Below are 16,255 nucleotides of genomic sequence, written 5' to 3' on the forward strand. Positions count from 1 at the left end.
AAGGACTCTGTGCTGAGGGAGAGAGGAAGGAAGCTAATAGGAGAGACCAAAGGCCAGTCCATGTGGTCCTCTCTGGTATCCTCATCCTCTGAAAGCCCACAATAGGATAAAAGGGATTTAGGTTTAAGATATTGGAAGCCATAAGCCTAGTGAGGAGAAGGTTGAGGGATAATTTTACATTTTCTGATCCGTAAAAAGTATTTATAGAAGTTTTCCAAGAAAAACAGAATGATACGAATTACTGAATTGAGAGCTGAAAGAAGACCACAAAACCCATAGATTTCAATCTCTTTATTTTGAGGATGAGATAAGGAAGTTTTTTGAGAGGGTATGGGAACTTCTGGGGGGCAAAATAGTGGAGTAAAGCCAGGGAAGCTGCTCAAGCTCTCCCACTTTCCCTTGAAAACCACATGAAACCAAGACTCTGAACAGAGACTGATGGAATAAAACCACGCTCCAGCTCAAGATAGACTGGAGAAACTTCCAAAAAGGTCAATCTCATTTGGAGTGAAAAGGGTATTTAGCCCAGCTCAGATAGACTCTGAGAAAGCTGGTGAGAGGGTCTTAACCACTGTGGTGATTAAGTCACTAAGACCAGAGGTCCAGGTTCAGTAGAGAAGCAGACCAGTGAGGCAGCCTTCAGTCTCAGCTCAAAAGGCAAACTCTGGGAAACTGGGAGGTTTCCAGAAAAGAACAGGCAAAAAGTTACTCCCTGCAAACACAAGGGACCCTGTGCTCAAAGCAAAGATTCAGAGCTGCACAGGAAATTTGGAACAGCATCCCTTTTACCCCAGGAGCAGAGCTTGAGCATAAAAGTAAAAAAATAGGAAATACCAAAAAAAAAAAAAAAAAAAAAAAAAAAAAAAAGGAAAGAAAATGAATGAAAAGGTATGGAACTTGACCAAAGTCACAAAAGTAGTAGGATTTGAACCCAATTCTATTGATTTCAACTTAAAAAATGTTTGCACTCTACCTAGTGGAGAAAGGTTTAATATGGATTCAGAGTTGGAATGTCCATTCTCTAAGGTAGTCCCAACTAACTGTTTAAGCCAAAAATGCAGATTAAAATGCCCTCGTGAAGTTTCCTACCTATGTGATCTCAAGGGAATTACTTAACCTCAGATTCCTCCTTTGCCAAATAAGGGGATTGGACTAATTGGCTGGACTAACTAGCTTCTGGCTCTAGCATCCAACTCACTCATCCTATTATTGAGTAATTCTGGGGAGAAGATTCTAGGTAAGCTAAATTGGCATCAGAGGGTCTGTGTTTGAATTCTAGCTTTATAACTAAACTACTCATGTGACCTTGGACAAGTCATTTAATAGCCTTCTTCTGCTTATGATGTTTGGATTAGAGTATATGGCCTCGAAAAGGAAACTGAAGTTTAGATTTTGAATGACTTGACCAATGTCTCAGATCTAGTATGGCCAATCTAGGATTTGAATCTTGGGTCTTCTGACTCTGATGGCGGCTAGAAGCTAGCATAATGGGTAAGAGCATTACATCTGGAGTCAAGAAAACCCCAGTTCAAATCCAGCTTCAGACAGCTAGCAGTTGTATGACCTTGAACAAGTCATTTCACCCTGTTTGCCTCAGTTTCCTCATCTGTAAAATGAGGCAGAGAAGGAAATAGCAAATCACTCCAGTGTCTTTGCCAAGAAAATCCCAAAAGGGAATACAAAGAGTCAGGCATGACTGAGCAACAACTTCTGACTCCAAATCCAAGTTTCTTTCTAATATACCTCAAGGAGAAGGATTTATATTAAGGAATTAGGACAGAAGGTCAGAAATATACACCCTAAAGTTACCTAATCCAACTCATTCAAGTTATAGATAAGGAAACAGAAATCTCAAGAAGCTGAGATTTTATAGGATCATAGATAAAAGGTGGGAAGAGACTTCAAGCCATCTACTCCAATCTAATCATTATAAATAGGAGACCAAAAAGAGGCTATTAAATGACTTTTCCAAGGTCACATGAGTGATTTAGTTACAGAGCTAGAATTCAGACTCAGAGTCACCTAGAATCTTCCCCCCCAAATTATTCAATAAGCAATTATTAAGTGTTTACTCTGTGCCAAGCCTTGTGTTTAACACTGCTGACCTACAAAAAAGGATATCCTTTTCCCCAAAGAGCTCATAATTTAATGGGAGAGAGAACATAAAAAACAATTATGTACAAATAATATATAGATTGGAAATGTATTTCTCCCTCCAGTGCTCCTGGAGGGCAGAGATTTTGATATTGTTGTCTTTATACCTCCAGTGCACAGTAGTGAAACTGCTGGATTAAAGGGTACGCACAACTTGGTAATAGTTCCATATTGCTCTCCAGAATGGTTGGATGAGTTCACAACTCCACCAACAATGTTTTCCCATATCCCTTGCACCTTTTATCATTATCTTTTCATGTCATCTTAGCCAATCTGAGAGCTATGTAGTGTACCTCAGAATTGCCTTAATTTGCGTTTCTCTGACCAATAGTGATGTAAAGGATTTTTTCATATGACTAGAAATGGTTTTAATTTTTTTTCTGAAAATTGTCTGTTCATATCCTTTGGCCATTTATCAATTGGAAAATGGCTTGTATTCTTTTAAATTTGAATCAATTCTCCATATATTTTAGAAATGAGACCTTTATCAGAATCCTTGGATGTCAAAAAAATTTTTCCCTGTTTATCATTTCCCTTCTAATTTTATCTGAATTGGTTTTATTTGTGCAAAAAAAAAATTAATTTAATATAATCAAAATTATCTATTTTGCATTCCACCATGTACTTTAGTTCTTCTTTGCTCACACATTCCTTCTCTACAAATCTGAGAGGTAGGCTATCCTTTGTTCTAATTTGATTGTAATATTACTCTTTATGTCTAAATTATGAACCCATTTTGACCTTATTTTGGTTTAGAGTGTTAGGTGTGGGTCAATGCCTCATTTCTGCCATACTAATTTCTAAATTTCCCAGCAATTTTTGTCAAATAGTGGATTCTTATCCCACAAGCTGGGGTCTTTGGGTTTATCAAACATTAGATTACTATAGTCATTAACTATTATGTCTTATGAACCTAACCTATTCCACTGATAAGTTACTCTATTTCTTTTGGCTATAGAAAGTTACATGGTAACAGGAAAGATTGAAACAAAAACTCAGAAGACAACAAAGTCAAAACTGCTACATCCAAAGCCTCAAAGAAAAATATGAATTGGTTTCAGGCCATGGAAGAATTTTTTAAAAGGTTTTAAGAATCAAATAAGAGAGGTAAAGGAAATAATGGGAAGAGAAATGAAAGTGATACAAGAAAATAAGGAAAAAGGAGTGAACAGCTTAGTAAAGGAAGTATCAAAAATACTGAAGAAAACATCTCATCTCAAAAAATAAAATAGAGGCACAAAAATCCAATAAAGAGAAAAATGCCTTGAAAAGCAGAATTGGCCAAATGGCAAAAGGTATACAAAAATTCACTGAAAAAAAGAAGCTCACTAAACTTTTGAGCAAGTGGAAGTTAATGACTTTATGAGATACCAAGAGCCAATAAAACAAAATCAAAAGAATAAAAAAAAGGAGAAAATGTGAAGTAACTCATTAGAAATACAACTGACTCAGAAAGTAGATCCAAGAGAGATCATTTGAGAATTATTGAACAATATCAAAACTATGATTAAAAAAAGAGCCTAGATATTATCTTTCAAGAAATTATAGAGATACAAAGTCCTACAAAAATGAATGTTGAAAACTATCTTTACATGTATTTGGAAAAATAAAATATCATTAAAAAAAGAAATTATCAAAGAAAACTGTCCTGATATTCTAGAGCCAGAGGATAGAATGGAAATTGAAAAAATCTATCAATCACTTCCAGAAAGAAATATAAAAATGAAAACTTCCAGGAATGTAGTAAACAAATTTCAGAGCTTCCAGGTCAGGAGAAAGTATTGCAAGCAGTCAAAAAAAAAATTGTAATATGGAACCAGAATTAGGATAACCCAAGATTTAGCAGTTTCTACATTAAAAAATTGAAGGTGCCATCTAGGGGAGGGAGTAGGGGGGAAGGAAGGGATAATTTGGAACAGAAGGCTTTGCAAGGGTCAGTGCTGAAAATTTACCCATGCATATGTTTTATAAATAAAAAAAAAAAACTTTAATTAAAAAAAAAAGAATTGGAAGGCTTGAAAGATGATAATCTGGAGGGTATAAGAGTTAGGATTACAAACAAGAGGCACCTAGCCAGCAAAAATGAACTAATCCTTCTAGGGAGAAAATGCATATTCAATAAACTGGAGGACATTCAAGCATTCTGATGAAAAGAAGGCAGCTTAATAGAAAATTTGACTTTTCTAGCAAAAAGAGATAAACAATAAATTCCATTTAAATTATCTGTAGACAATATAAAGCATTTGGGAGTTGCCAAGGTAAATACAGAACAATATAAATGCAATTGCAAAATACTTTGCACATCAAATAAAGTAAAACATATCCAAGGATAGGCAGAACTAATATAATAAAAATGACAATTCTAACTAAATTTATTCAGTGCCACATCAATCGAACTGCCAAAAATTATTTCATGGAATTAGAAAAAATAATAACAAAGTTCATCCGGAAAAACAAAAAGTGGAGAATATTAAGGGGGTTAATTAAAAAAATAAAAAAGGAAGGTGGCCTAACTGTAGCAGATCCCAAACTATATTACAAAGCAACAATCATCAAAACTATTTGGTAAAAAATAGAGTGGTTGATTAGTGGAATAGTTTAAGTACACAAGACACATTGGTCAATGACTATTAAAATCTACTGTTGGATAAACCCAAAAAGTCTACCTTATTTGGTATTCACTATTTGACAACAACTGCTGGGAAAATGAGAAAATAGTATGGCAGAAATTAGACATAGTTCAATATCTTACACATACCACACATATCAGGATAAGGTCAAAATAGATACATGATTTAAACATAACAGATGATACTATAAGCAAATTAGGAGAGCAAGGAATGGTTTACTCTTCAGATTTATGGAAAAAAGAATTTATGATTAAACAGGAGATAGAAACATTAAAAAATGCAAAATAGATCATTTTTATTACATTAAATTAAAAAACTCTTGCACAAAGCTGGTGCAACCAAGATTAGAAAAAAAGCAAAAAACTGGAGAACAATTTTTACAATCAGTGTTTCTGATAAAGTCCTCATTTCTAAAGTATATAGAGAACTGAGTCAATTTCATAAGAATACAAGTCATTCCCCAGTTAATAACTAGTCAAAGAATGTAAGACAGATAAAGAAAATGAAAATTTTGAAGAAGATATGGGGAAATTGGAATGCTAATGCATTGTTGGTGGACTTGTGAACTGATCCTACCATTCTGGAAAAGAATTTGGAACCATGTCCAAAGGACTATAAAACCATGCATACTCTATGATCCTGTGATATTACTCTTAGGTCTATATCCCAAAGAGATCATAAAAAAGGGGAAAGGACTGACAGATAAAAAATATTTATAGCGATTCTTTTTGTAGTGACAAATTGAGGGGTTGCCCATCAATTGGGGAATGGCTGAAAAATTGTAGTATATGAACTTAATGGAATACTATTGTGCTGTAAGAAATGATGAATAGTTGGATTTCAGAAAAACCTGGAAAGACTTATATGAACTGATGCAAAGTGAAGTGAGCAAAACCAAAAGAACATTGCACACAATAACAGCAACACTGCAATGATCACCTTTTGGTAGATTTAGTTCTCCTTAACAATACAATGATCTAAGACAGTTACAAAAGTTTCATGAATGCAAATAGCTATCCATATCCAAGAAAAAAGGATGGATCTGAATGCAGACCAAAGCATAGTATTTATACTTTTTGTTTTGTTTTTTCTTTCTTGTGGTTTTTCCCTTCTGATTCTTCCTTCACAGCATGACTAATGTAGAAATATGTTTAATATGGTTATACGTAGATATTCTATATCAGATTGTTTACCATCTGAATGAGGGGAGAAAGGAGAGGAGAAAACTCAAAATCTTATAAAAGCAAATGTTGAAAACTGTCTTTGTATGTAATTAGAAAAAAACTAAAATACTATTAAAGGAAAAAAAATAAATTATGTATTTAAGAAAGAAAAGAAAATTTAAACAAATGCAATACTCAAGAGCCCAGTATCTAAAAGCTTAAATTATAAGTGAGTTTCTGATCAGAATTAGTGCAGAGAATTTTCTCACTGGGAGCTCTCCCAAATCAATGAAGTCATAGATTATGATCAAACAACAGCATTAACAATCCAAAACAGCCAGACAAGTACATGAGTGAGTGTATGTGTGTGTGTGTGTGTGTGTGTGTGTGTGTACTGAGGAGAAATTATAAAACACAGTTCTGTGAGATTAAATGCTGAGAAGCATGCTTTTCCCCCTTCTATCTTTTAGTCTTTTGTTCCTTGCTCCCCCAGAGTGTATGGGGAACTCACTAGACCTTCTGAAGGAGGGACCCTCTGCCCTCTCAAGTCAATCTAGGGACCCTAGGAAGTCCAACTTTCCAAGGAAAGCAGCATTTGAGTGGCACATAAAATGAGGTGAATTCTAGTGGTGTATCAAATTCCTACCACTTGGACCCCATTTAGACAATCAAAAGCCACAGTGAGTAATTCCTCAAATTGCCTGCTTAGGAGAGGGAGTGACGGCCCCAGAATGTTGCTTATGTTTTTGGTAGAAGGGATCTATTTGGCTAGGGCTCTTTAATGGGGTTTGTGCTCCAATGCTCTTTTGTAGAGCTAAAAATAGACTGTATTTTGGTGCTCAGGGGCTGGGAATAGGACGCTAGATACTCAGATACTGCCTTTCCAATCATCAGCCTTCATTTCCCTGAAAGGAATCAGATACTGGGTTGTAAAAACTATACAGAATTCTATAATCCTGGCTTCCAAATAGTCCTTGTTCTGCCATGAATCTGTCATGTGACCTTGGGTATACATTTAATTTCTCTGGGGCTCAGTTTCCTCCTCTATAGAATAAACAATAGAATCGGGTCATCTTGAAGGTCCCTTTCAGTTCTGACATTCTGTAAGTCATGATTGAGTGAAAAGAAAATTAACCTTATTTTCTTTGGATTCCACTGTGCCAAACCCAGTGTTTGATATATAGTAGGCATTTAATACATGTTTATTGATTGATTGGTTCATTTTAACCCAGCAGAGAAGGAAATGGAGGCCTTCAGAGTTTAAGCCCAAAGTCATAGAGTCAATATTTGAACCCAACACATCTTATTTCAATTTCCTGCTTTCTAATCCCTATCTTTGCACTTTTGGGAAATGTTTGCTTATGTGCAGTCTTGAGGTAGATGATTCAGTCTCTGATAAGTGTTTTTGTTAAATTTGCAGGCAACTGGTCCTGGGACGTGGATGCATGGAGGTCTCTGAGCTCAGAGCTTTTCAAAGCTGGTGTGTTTGTTGAGCTTTTGCCCTCTGTAGAGGGCCAAAAGTACCCAGGCTCTGGATAAATGCCCCTACAATCTTGGGATGAGAAACTGAAAGAAGAAACTTGAACAAACCAACTGACTTTCAAGCTGCCTTTCCATACTTATATTTCTTAATAAGATCCCTCCTTCTCCAGAACTTTCAGAGGGAAAGAATCAAATGTAGCTAAAAGAGAATGACTTGGGTATATTCTGAAGATAGAATCCTTCTTTTCTGAGTGAAAACATCCAGTAGAAGTCAGGAGAAGTTCTTCTCCCACCCACCCTTTCTAGTTTCTCCTTCCTCGAAGACTCAGTCAGTGCTGGACATGAGCCATCACCCAAGCTATACTATTCTTTATCATTTTAACCTGAAAATCTCCCTTGGAGAGAGGTCTTGCCCTTGACTGGGTTATCCCAGACTTGTAGCGCCTACAGGCTACTCCTTGTCCTGTTCAAGCCATATCACTCAGTCCCCATCTAGACCCATCTTGAGTCTAGAGCTGCTTGCTTTGAGTAAGAATTCTCTCCTCTCCATCTCCTACCACATGACTCCTTCCCTCTTTGAGCCCCACTACTAGACCCCAAGAGGTGAGTCCGGAATGAACCTGCTATGGCCAAACTCTGGGTCAAGTTCCAGCGGTATTTTCGCAGGAAACCAGTTCGTTTCTTTACCTTGGTGGCTCTCTACCTGACGGCTGGCAGCCTTGTTTTCCTGCACTCGGGCTTTGTGGGCCAGCCCGCTGTGGCTGAGAATGAGCCCAATCCAGCTGCCAGTGCCCCCGAGGGAGCCGAGCTGCCATACCAGGACCTCCTGCACCTGGAGAGGGGCTTCCGGGAGACCCCCGAGTCTCCGAATGCTGTCCGAAGATATGGTCCTTGGCTCAAGAGCACCTCATCGAAGGATTCACCCGAGAGGGGAAGGCTGGGAGACTATGGTGGGACCTGGAGCCGGGCCCTCAAGGGGAGAGTCCTCAGGGAGAAAGAGGAAGAAAGAGGTAAGATGATGATTTGATGAAGGGGGAGGAGAATGGAAGGAGGTGGGTGGGACCAAAAGACAGTGGCCACATTGTCATATCAGAAGATCAAGGTCCAGATCCTCTCTCTGCTGATTATTAATGGTGTGTCCTTAGCTTCTCTGGGTCTCAGTTTCCTTATTTATATAAATGAGATTTGATCTAAAAAAGCCTCTCACTCTAAGTCTGTGACCTGAGATAGACATCGTTACATAGATGTTGTAGGCATTTATTTATTCTATGAAGAGGGAAATGGACTGGGGAAAAGTACTGGGATGGATGGTTGTTTGAAGCATCCCTTTGGAGAGAGGCAGGATGGGTTTATGGAGAGATCATTGGACTACCCCTCATCAATCCCAAATTTATCTCCATTGTTCGTAGTTGTACCATCTTCTCCATTAGAATGTGAGCTCTCTGAGGGCAAGGAATTGTTGCTGTCTGCTTTATAAATCCAGTTTTCAGCACTGTCCCTGGTACAAAGTAAATGTTAATAAATGCTTGTTGACTGGTTAGATTTAAGATCATCATGAAGAATTGGGACATGACTTGAACAACAACAAAAGGACTAAATTATCAGTCCTTTTACTGACTTTAAGCAAGCCACCTCAACTCTTCAGGCCTCAGTTTCTCCATCTATAAAAGGAAACAGTTGGGATTAAATGTCTAAAGACTTTACCTTCAATTGTCTAATGAGTTACTTGGAGAGTACTTTCACCTATTGCTTTGGTCTTTTCACTGCCAGATAAAATGTCCTTATTTCCTTGAGTTGATTGTTGTCTGTCTCCTTAAATCTCATCTTTTCTTCTTCCCTATATCTTTTTGCACCCCCTGAGACCTGGTTCCCTCCCGATGACATAGCTTCCTTGGCTACCCATTCCAGCACTGACCTCACTTTCAGTTGTTGCCATAATTCATAGATCACAGTAATAGTTGGAACTCTATTTGCTCTCCAGCCACTTCCAGGTTCATCCTCTAACCCCATCACTTAATAACATTTTGTTATTCAAAGATCACTCAATCTGTATCTACTTATAAAAATCCTTGTATCTGTTGTGTACAGCCCTCCAGGATATTCCCTTTCCTTCTTTGATATACATAGAGCTTGGCTCACAGTTTGTTCTCCTAAATTCCCGTCTTCATACTAGGGAAGTTCACTGTACAGATTGGCTCTCCCTCAAACAGCTAACCTCCCAGTTCCTCATTTCCCATGATCTACTCTCCATCCTACCTCCACCACACATAGAAATGGTCATACCTTTCATTTTCCCATTATTTACAAATATACCACGTCCATGGTCATGAACTCTGTAATTCTATTATTTTATCATAAGTGATTGTTATCCCACAACTTCTGTGATTCCATCACCCCAAGTGATCCTACTGAATCCTGTCTTCTCTTCAATCAACTTCCATGATTTAAATTGTCATCTCTGCAGATCATTCTCAGTTTTACTTATCTTTGGCCCTAATGTCTCTCTTGACCTTCAGTCTGGAACTCCTTATTGGACATCTTAAACTTGATATCTGATAGATGTGTTGAGTTTGATTGCATCTGAAACTGAATTCATTCATTTTCTTTTCCCCAGCACCTATTTCAAAATTTTATAATACAGTGGATGGTATCACTATCCTCCTGTCACCTAGATTCATAATTTAAGTATCATTCTAAGTTCCTTCCTCTTCTCCCTCAAACCCAATCAGTGGTCAAGTTGCATCCTGCAAGCCTCTTCCTTAAGGGAGAGGAACCACCTGGCAGAGTAAGGCAAGAAATTATATAGAGAAGGAAAAGTAAAAGAAAAAAAAAAACCAGAACAATTGGGTAGAGCAAAAATAGTGGATAATCTCAGAGAAAATTTTGCATAGGCTGGAAAATCTCATGTAAAGTGTGCATAGGAAAAATCCTTGTGATGGGAAAAAGGTAAAAGATCCTAAGGAAGTTAGAGAGAGAAAAGGAGGAGGAGGAGAAAAAGGAGGAGGGGAAATATAGGGAGAAAGAAAGATTGAGAGGAAAGAGGAGAGAGGGAGAGAGAAGAGGCAAGGAGAGAGGGAGGGAGAGAGAGAAGAAATAGAGAAAGGGAGGGATAGAAGGAAAAGAGAAAGAAGAAAAATGAGAGAAAAGAAGAAGAAATAAAGGGAGAGAAAAATAGAAAAGAAAAAGAAAGAGGGAGGGAGAGAAACAGAAAGAGAGAAAAAAGAGAAAGAAGAAAAGAGAGGAGAGGGAGAGAGAGAGAAAGAGAGAGAGAAGAGAGAGAAAGGAGAGAGACAGAGACAGACAGACAGAGAGAGAGAGAGAGAGAGAGAGAGAGAGAGACAGACGGACAGATGGGGGGGGGAAAGAGGGGGGAAAGAGAGAGAATCTGAAGGATTATTGGGGCCAGAGCAGCAGTTAAGATTTCATCAGTAGTAGTAATATTAGTACTGGTATTAGTATTATTACCACTTGTGCTAGGCACCACACTAGAGATACAAAAACAAAAATAAATGATCCTAATATCTTTCTCTCAGCCTCAATTCACTCGTTAAAATATGGCGGTTGGAAAAATGGTTTCTATGGCCCCCTCCAGCTGCCAAAGCTCTGATCCCTATCCTGTTTTGAAAATTAAGTGGGATGAGAGATGTGAAAATTATTTAACAAACCATAATATCCTGGGCATAAGAGAGCAATTATGATGAAAATCTCATTGCACATAATACTATGTTAGGTATGGGACGAAGGAGCCCACTGGTCCAAGTTGATTAAACGGAACTCTGACATGGACATCTGGTTTTAGCAGACCTGTTGCAGTGCCTTCTCTCAATGGCTTTGAAAACTCTGCCCAGCCAGGAATATTCCGTTGCTGTCAGTTTCCCATCGCTACTTGTTGATATTGAGTCAATGGGTCACCTTTCTTTCATCCATGAGGTGACTCAGTGCCAATAAATAATTCACTTTGAAGTGCTTTGTTCGACTCTTACCAGTGTTGAGATGGGTTACCCTGAGTCCTCCTTACTCTTTCTCCTGGTCCCCCTTTTCATAGACAGCTACAGCCAGCCATTATAAAGCATCTAGAGTATAACTCTGGAACAGGGTCAAAGTTATCGGGCTATCCAGAGGTCACATCCATGAACGTGCACCTTGGGCTAACCAATTGCTTTACCTGGAGCTTAATGAGAAGGTGCCAGCCTCCTCCTGGCCCCAGTGACTGGTGCTGAGCCCAAACCCCAGCTCCCTGCCCCTTCTCCCACCGCAGGACCCAGCCCTGCCCCTTTTTGTCCCACCCAGCTCTGCCCAGAGCACCCACTGGAGAACAGTATTAATGACTGCAATTCATTAGATTAATTAGAATCGACATTTCCCAAATCTCAACCAGATGGTTAGTGCGAATAAACTGTCAGTCATTGCAGAAAAACCTCCCGAGTTCTCATTTCCAGCCATATGTATCACGTCCACTGCTATTAACCTCTGGGAAAATGGCTTCTAACTCTCAGTGAGTGAGTCTGGATGGATGAGCAGGGAGAGATTTGTTGTGGGGAGAGATGAGAAACTTCAGGTCAAGGTCACGTCCCACATTCTCCCCCACAGTCTGCGTAGCCTTGAGCTGGACTGGCAGTGGCTGGCTCTGACTGGCCCCTTCTGAAAAATCCCCAGCCATGTGAGACAGGAAGACCAAGCCATTCAGAAGGGAAGCTGTCTTTCTGACTCCAGCCTGGGGACATGGAGGCTAAAGTGCGGTTGCCCACTCATTAGAAGAGGCAGAGTGGAGAGAGTCAAGATCCAAGAGCCAAGAGCCAAGGACTGAAGGCTTGGAAGTCCAAATCCTCCAAGTACTTTCTCGCTCAATAGTCTCTGACAGATTTCCTTCCTCCTCAGGGGCTTCGGCAAACTGAGGTAGCTGGGCAGAGGCTGGGGGTTGGATGGGTCCAGATGGCTTCCAAATTCTCTTCCACTTCTAAGATCCCATTATTCTGATCATTAGAAATTCTATTATTTTCACCCTTTGAGGAAATAATTGTAAAGTACTTACTTAGCACAATGCCTAGCACTAATGGATACCTACAAAGCACTTTACAAAAACCATTCAGGAGTATTCAGGCTTGTTTCTTTCTCCATTTAGAAGGAAAAAGGAGGGAAAGAAGGGAAGGACAGAGAGAGGAAGAAAAGAAGGAAGAAAGAAAGGAAGGAAGGAAGAAGGGGAAGGAAAGAAGAGAAGGAAGAAGGGAGGAGGGAAGAAGGAAAAAAGAAAAACAAAGAAAGGAGGGGGAGAAGAACAGAAGGAAGGGAGGAAGGAAGAAGGAAGAGGAAAATCAAGAAAAGAAGGAGGGAAGAAGGAAAGGAAGAAGGGAATGGAGGGAGGAAAGAAGGGGAAAAAAGTAAGAGACAGAAAGAAGGAAGGAAGGAAAAACAATAGTTGAAATTTGTGTGGTGCTTTATAACTTGTAATTTCTTCACATAAACAATCCTATGAGATAGGGGCAATTACTCACCCCATTTTTAATTAATTAATTTGTTGTGTGGCAGTTGGGAATAAGTGACTTATCCAGAGTCACACAGCTAGGAAGTATAAAGTGTCTGGTCACAGTTGAACTCAAGACACTGGTGTTCTACCTGCTGCACCACCTAGCAACTCCCTATTCAACCCATTTTAGAGACAAGGAAATTGAGGCTAAGGGATATCCAGGGAATTGCTTGGGATCATTCAGCTAGTAAATGTCAGAGAGCACATCTGAGTCTGGATCTTCTGAACTTCATAAGGAAGAATCCCCAAGAATTGAGAGCTAATAATCTCCTTGGGTCTGGATCTCCTTAGACCTCATCTCTAGTGGGCCACCATGGTTTAAACAGGACAGAGATAAACCAGAGTTTCTAGAAGAAGGCAGCCTGAAGGATGCCTTAAGTCTGTGTTCTCTTAGGAACTGGCCATTTTAAATCTGGCTTTCTTCAGGTATTTGAGGGACTATCCTGTGGAAGAGACTTCAGATTTGTTCTCCTTGGCCCCAAAGGCAAGGTTAGATGCCATGATTTTTATGTATGGAAGCAACAAGAATCAAATATAGACTTAATATCAGGAAAAAACTTGGGAGCTGCCTGAACAGGTGGTGAGCTCTCCATCACTGGAGGTCTTCAAACAAGAGGCAGGATCGCTATTGGAAGTTGGATGTTAGAGTGGAGATTTCTTTTGGAGAGTTGACCCTACAAATGCTCAAATTCCATGAGTTCTCTTGACCTCAAGTCCAGCACTCTATCCATTAGGCTACACTGTTTCAAGAGCAAAAAAGGGACGAGAAAGAAAAGGAAATGGGAAACCCAGCCCCTACCCCCACACCCAACGGGGCTGCCTGTCGAATCAGGAGCCATCCATCCAATCTGTCCTTGATTAACTTATTCAGAGCTCAGCAACCGAAACCAACATATTCGATTAATGTGAGTCATAATGAGATGAATTCCTGACCCAATGCAGCATGCACTTGGTTTTCCCTACTACCCCTGCGCCCAGAGGGGGTCAGGCTCTACTTAACAGCTTAACAGCCTTCAGCGGCCTTTAAATGGGGAGAACTTTGGATCCCGGGGTGCCGGGGAGGCTGGGGTGCTCTGCAGGAAAGACGCCTGGGGTTGCGCTGGCCACCACAGGGAGACAAGATGAAGAGGGACTGCTAAGCTGCCACCCGCTCCATAAACCATCTCAGCCTGGAGAAATTCCTTAATCATGCTCTTCATCAACCCAGCAATTAACCAGCATGGGCTCCCAGTGGAGAGCCAAGCCTCTTACGGAGGAAGCCGAGTTGGTGAGAACAGTCGGGAAGATGGCACCATGGCAAGAACCCAGGCCCTCTGTAGAGGTCATATCCCTTAGGTATGCCATTCTAGGATGGCCAGAATGGAAGGCTTGGATCATGAAGAGCAAAATGGAGCTTTTCATGTCCACTATGAGTCACAGAACAAAGGCCAGACTATCTTTGGCTGGATTGCTTTTTCTATCAGAGATCAAGAAATCTCAACATCACCTGCGAGGAGAGCCATGCAACTAGAATAAGTTTGGCAGAGAAGTAACGAGGCACAGAGATTTCAAAATTGAGCCAATATTAAATTGCATTCTATTAAGAAGCATTTATTAGGCACCTATTGTGTGCCAGGAACAACATTAAATTTTGGAAATGCAAAAATTAAAAACTGAATTGAAGCTCACCTTCCATTGGGAAGTAGAAGAGGGGAACAGCATGTTCAATTTAGATATAAAATTTTGAAGGGGCTGGGGAAAGAGCATTGAAAATTTGGGGGATTCAAGTCTCTTGGGCTGAGCCTTAAAGGGAAGTCTGAATTACTATAAGTGATGTCACGGAAAGGGAGAGCATCTTAGGTAGGAATGATGGACTACCTGTCCTAGGCAAAGGGGAGGGAGAAATGATGTGCGCAAAGAACACAAGGACAATTGGTTGAGACATAGAGTGCATGAAAAGGAGAAATGTGAAATTAATCTCAAAATTAATTAAAGGGGAAATTTAATTAATTAAGTTAATTAATGCCTGTTGAAGGGCATTAATACCAAAGTGAGGCAGTAAGGAGCCACAGAAGCTTCCTGAGCAAAGGAGTGACATAAGTGATTCTTCTCAGTCACCCAAAAGAGCAGTGCAGATATTAACATCCCTCACAAGATCACCCAAAGGCAGAATTCAAACCCAAACCTAATGATTCAGAGGCGCTAACTTTGAGTCACTTGTGAATCTGGTTTATCTTCACCTCAGAGACCTGCTTATTCTTCTTCACCATCCTGACCTGTAGCTTCCTGACCTTGGACCCACTCTTGATCACGGAGAGTCCTTGTCCTGCCTTTTCTTCTCTAAGTCACGTGACATGCCTAGATCTTCCCAATCCCGGACTCTCTCCAATTGATTGATACACTTCCTACAATATGGCGCTCAGAATATACGCTGAGGCAAGCCATCCATTCCATTTGAATCTTGGGATCCTGGGTCCAGTGTTCTAGATTTCAGCATCTGACTTCTCAGACACTTCCTTCCATTCTCACTGGACTCATGTTTTATTTCCTCCTTTTTTTCTCAACTGTTCCAGATGTCATCCAGATGTGTTGTAGCCTATATGTGTTGAGAGTTTCATTCTGGGGAGAACACACAGCAGTCACTGGCCCTGGGGAAATACCTCTTTTGGTCCCATATCACTTAGATTTATCACGGACAAGATGAGCTGACCTGAAACCGGCTCAGCACAGTGGAAATGCCAAGTTATGCTGAAAATAATTGGAAGCAATGAGCTATGACTATGGAGTGGGTAGAGGGACTGGCCTGACATTTCTCTCAATCATTCCCTTTTTCTTCTCGACCCTCCAGAAAGAGGAAGTCTTCATTAGAAAGAGGCATTAAGCTGGTACAGACGGCTGGTCTTTGCCCAGCTCTGGTGGATAGGGCCAGAGAGAAAAAGGCAGATGGATTCCACAGGATCAAGAATTGGAAGAGCTCACAGATGCCGTCCCGTCCAACTTTCCCATTTTACAAAGAAAGAAACTGAGATTCAAAGGCTCTGCTTGGCTAAAGGGACACAAGCAAAGGGTTAGTTTTCAAAACAGTCGCCTGATTCCTAACCCAGCTCTCCTAATTGATAATCTTTAGGAAGAAGGGCACCTCCTTTCAGATGGGTGTGAGCTTAGATGGGAGGGGACAGAATAGAGGAAGGAAAGGACACTGGGCAAGGACTCAGCACTTCAGGGTTCTGGTGCTGCCTTTTGTCACTGACTCCATATGTGACCTGGGTCTCAGTGTCCCCTTCTGTAAGTTAATGAGTTGAACTTGATTATCCTTAAAACCT

At 40.1% G+C, this 16,255-nt stretch overlaps 1 protein-coding gene across 2 annotated transcripts in view; it reads left to right on the forward strand.

Moving 5' to 3' along the window:
* The window catches only part of WSCD2 (WSC domain containing 2), a 148,520-nt gene that overhangs the window by 67,718 nt on the left and 64,547 nt on the right, over positions 1-16,255 (forward strand). For both annotated transcript variants that reach the window (XM_051972961.1, XM_051972962.1), the window contains exon 2: positions 7,368-8,439. In XM_051972961.1, the coding sequence (XP_051828921.1) occupies positions 8,055-8,439 (385 nt within the window). In that variant the 5' untranslated portion in view covers positions 7,368-8,054. The remainder of the gene's footprint in view (positions 1-7,367; positions 8,440-16,255) is intronic.

The sequence above is a fragment of the Antechinus flavipes genome, chromosome 1 (genome assembly GCF_016432865.1).
Source record: "Antechinus flavipes isolate AdamAnt ecotype Samford, QLD, Australia chromosome 1, AdamAnt_v2, whole genome shotgun sequence".
Classification (NCBI taxonomy): domain Eukaryota; kingdom Metazoa; phylum Chordata; class Mammalia; order Dasyuromorphia; family Dasyuridae; genus Antechinus; species Antechinus flavipes.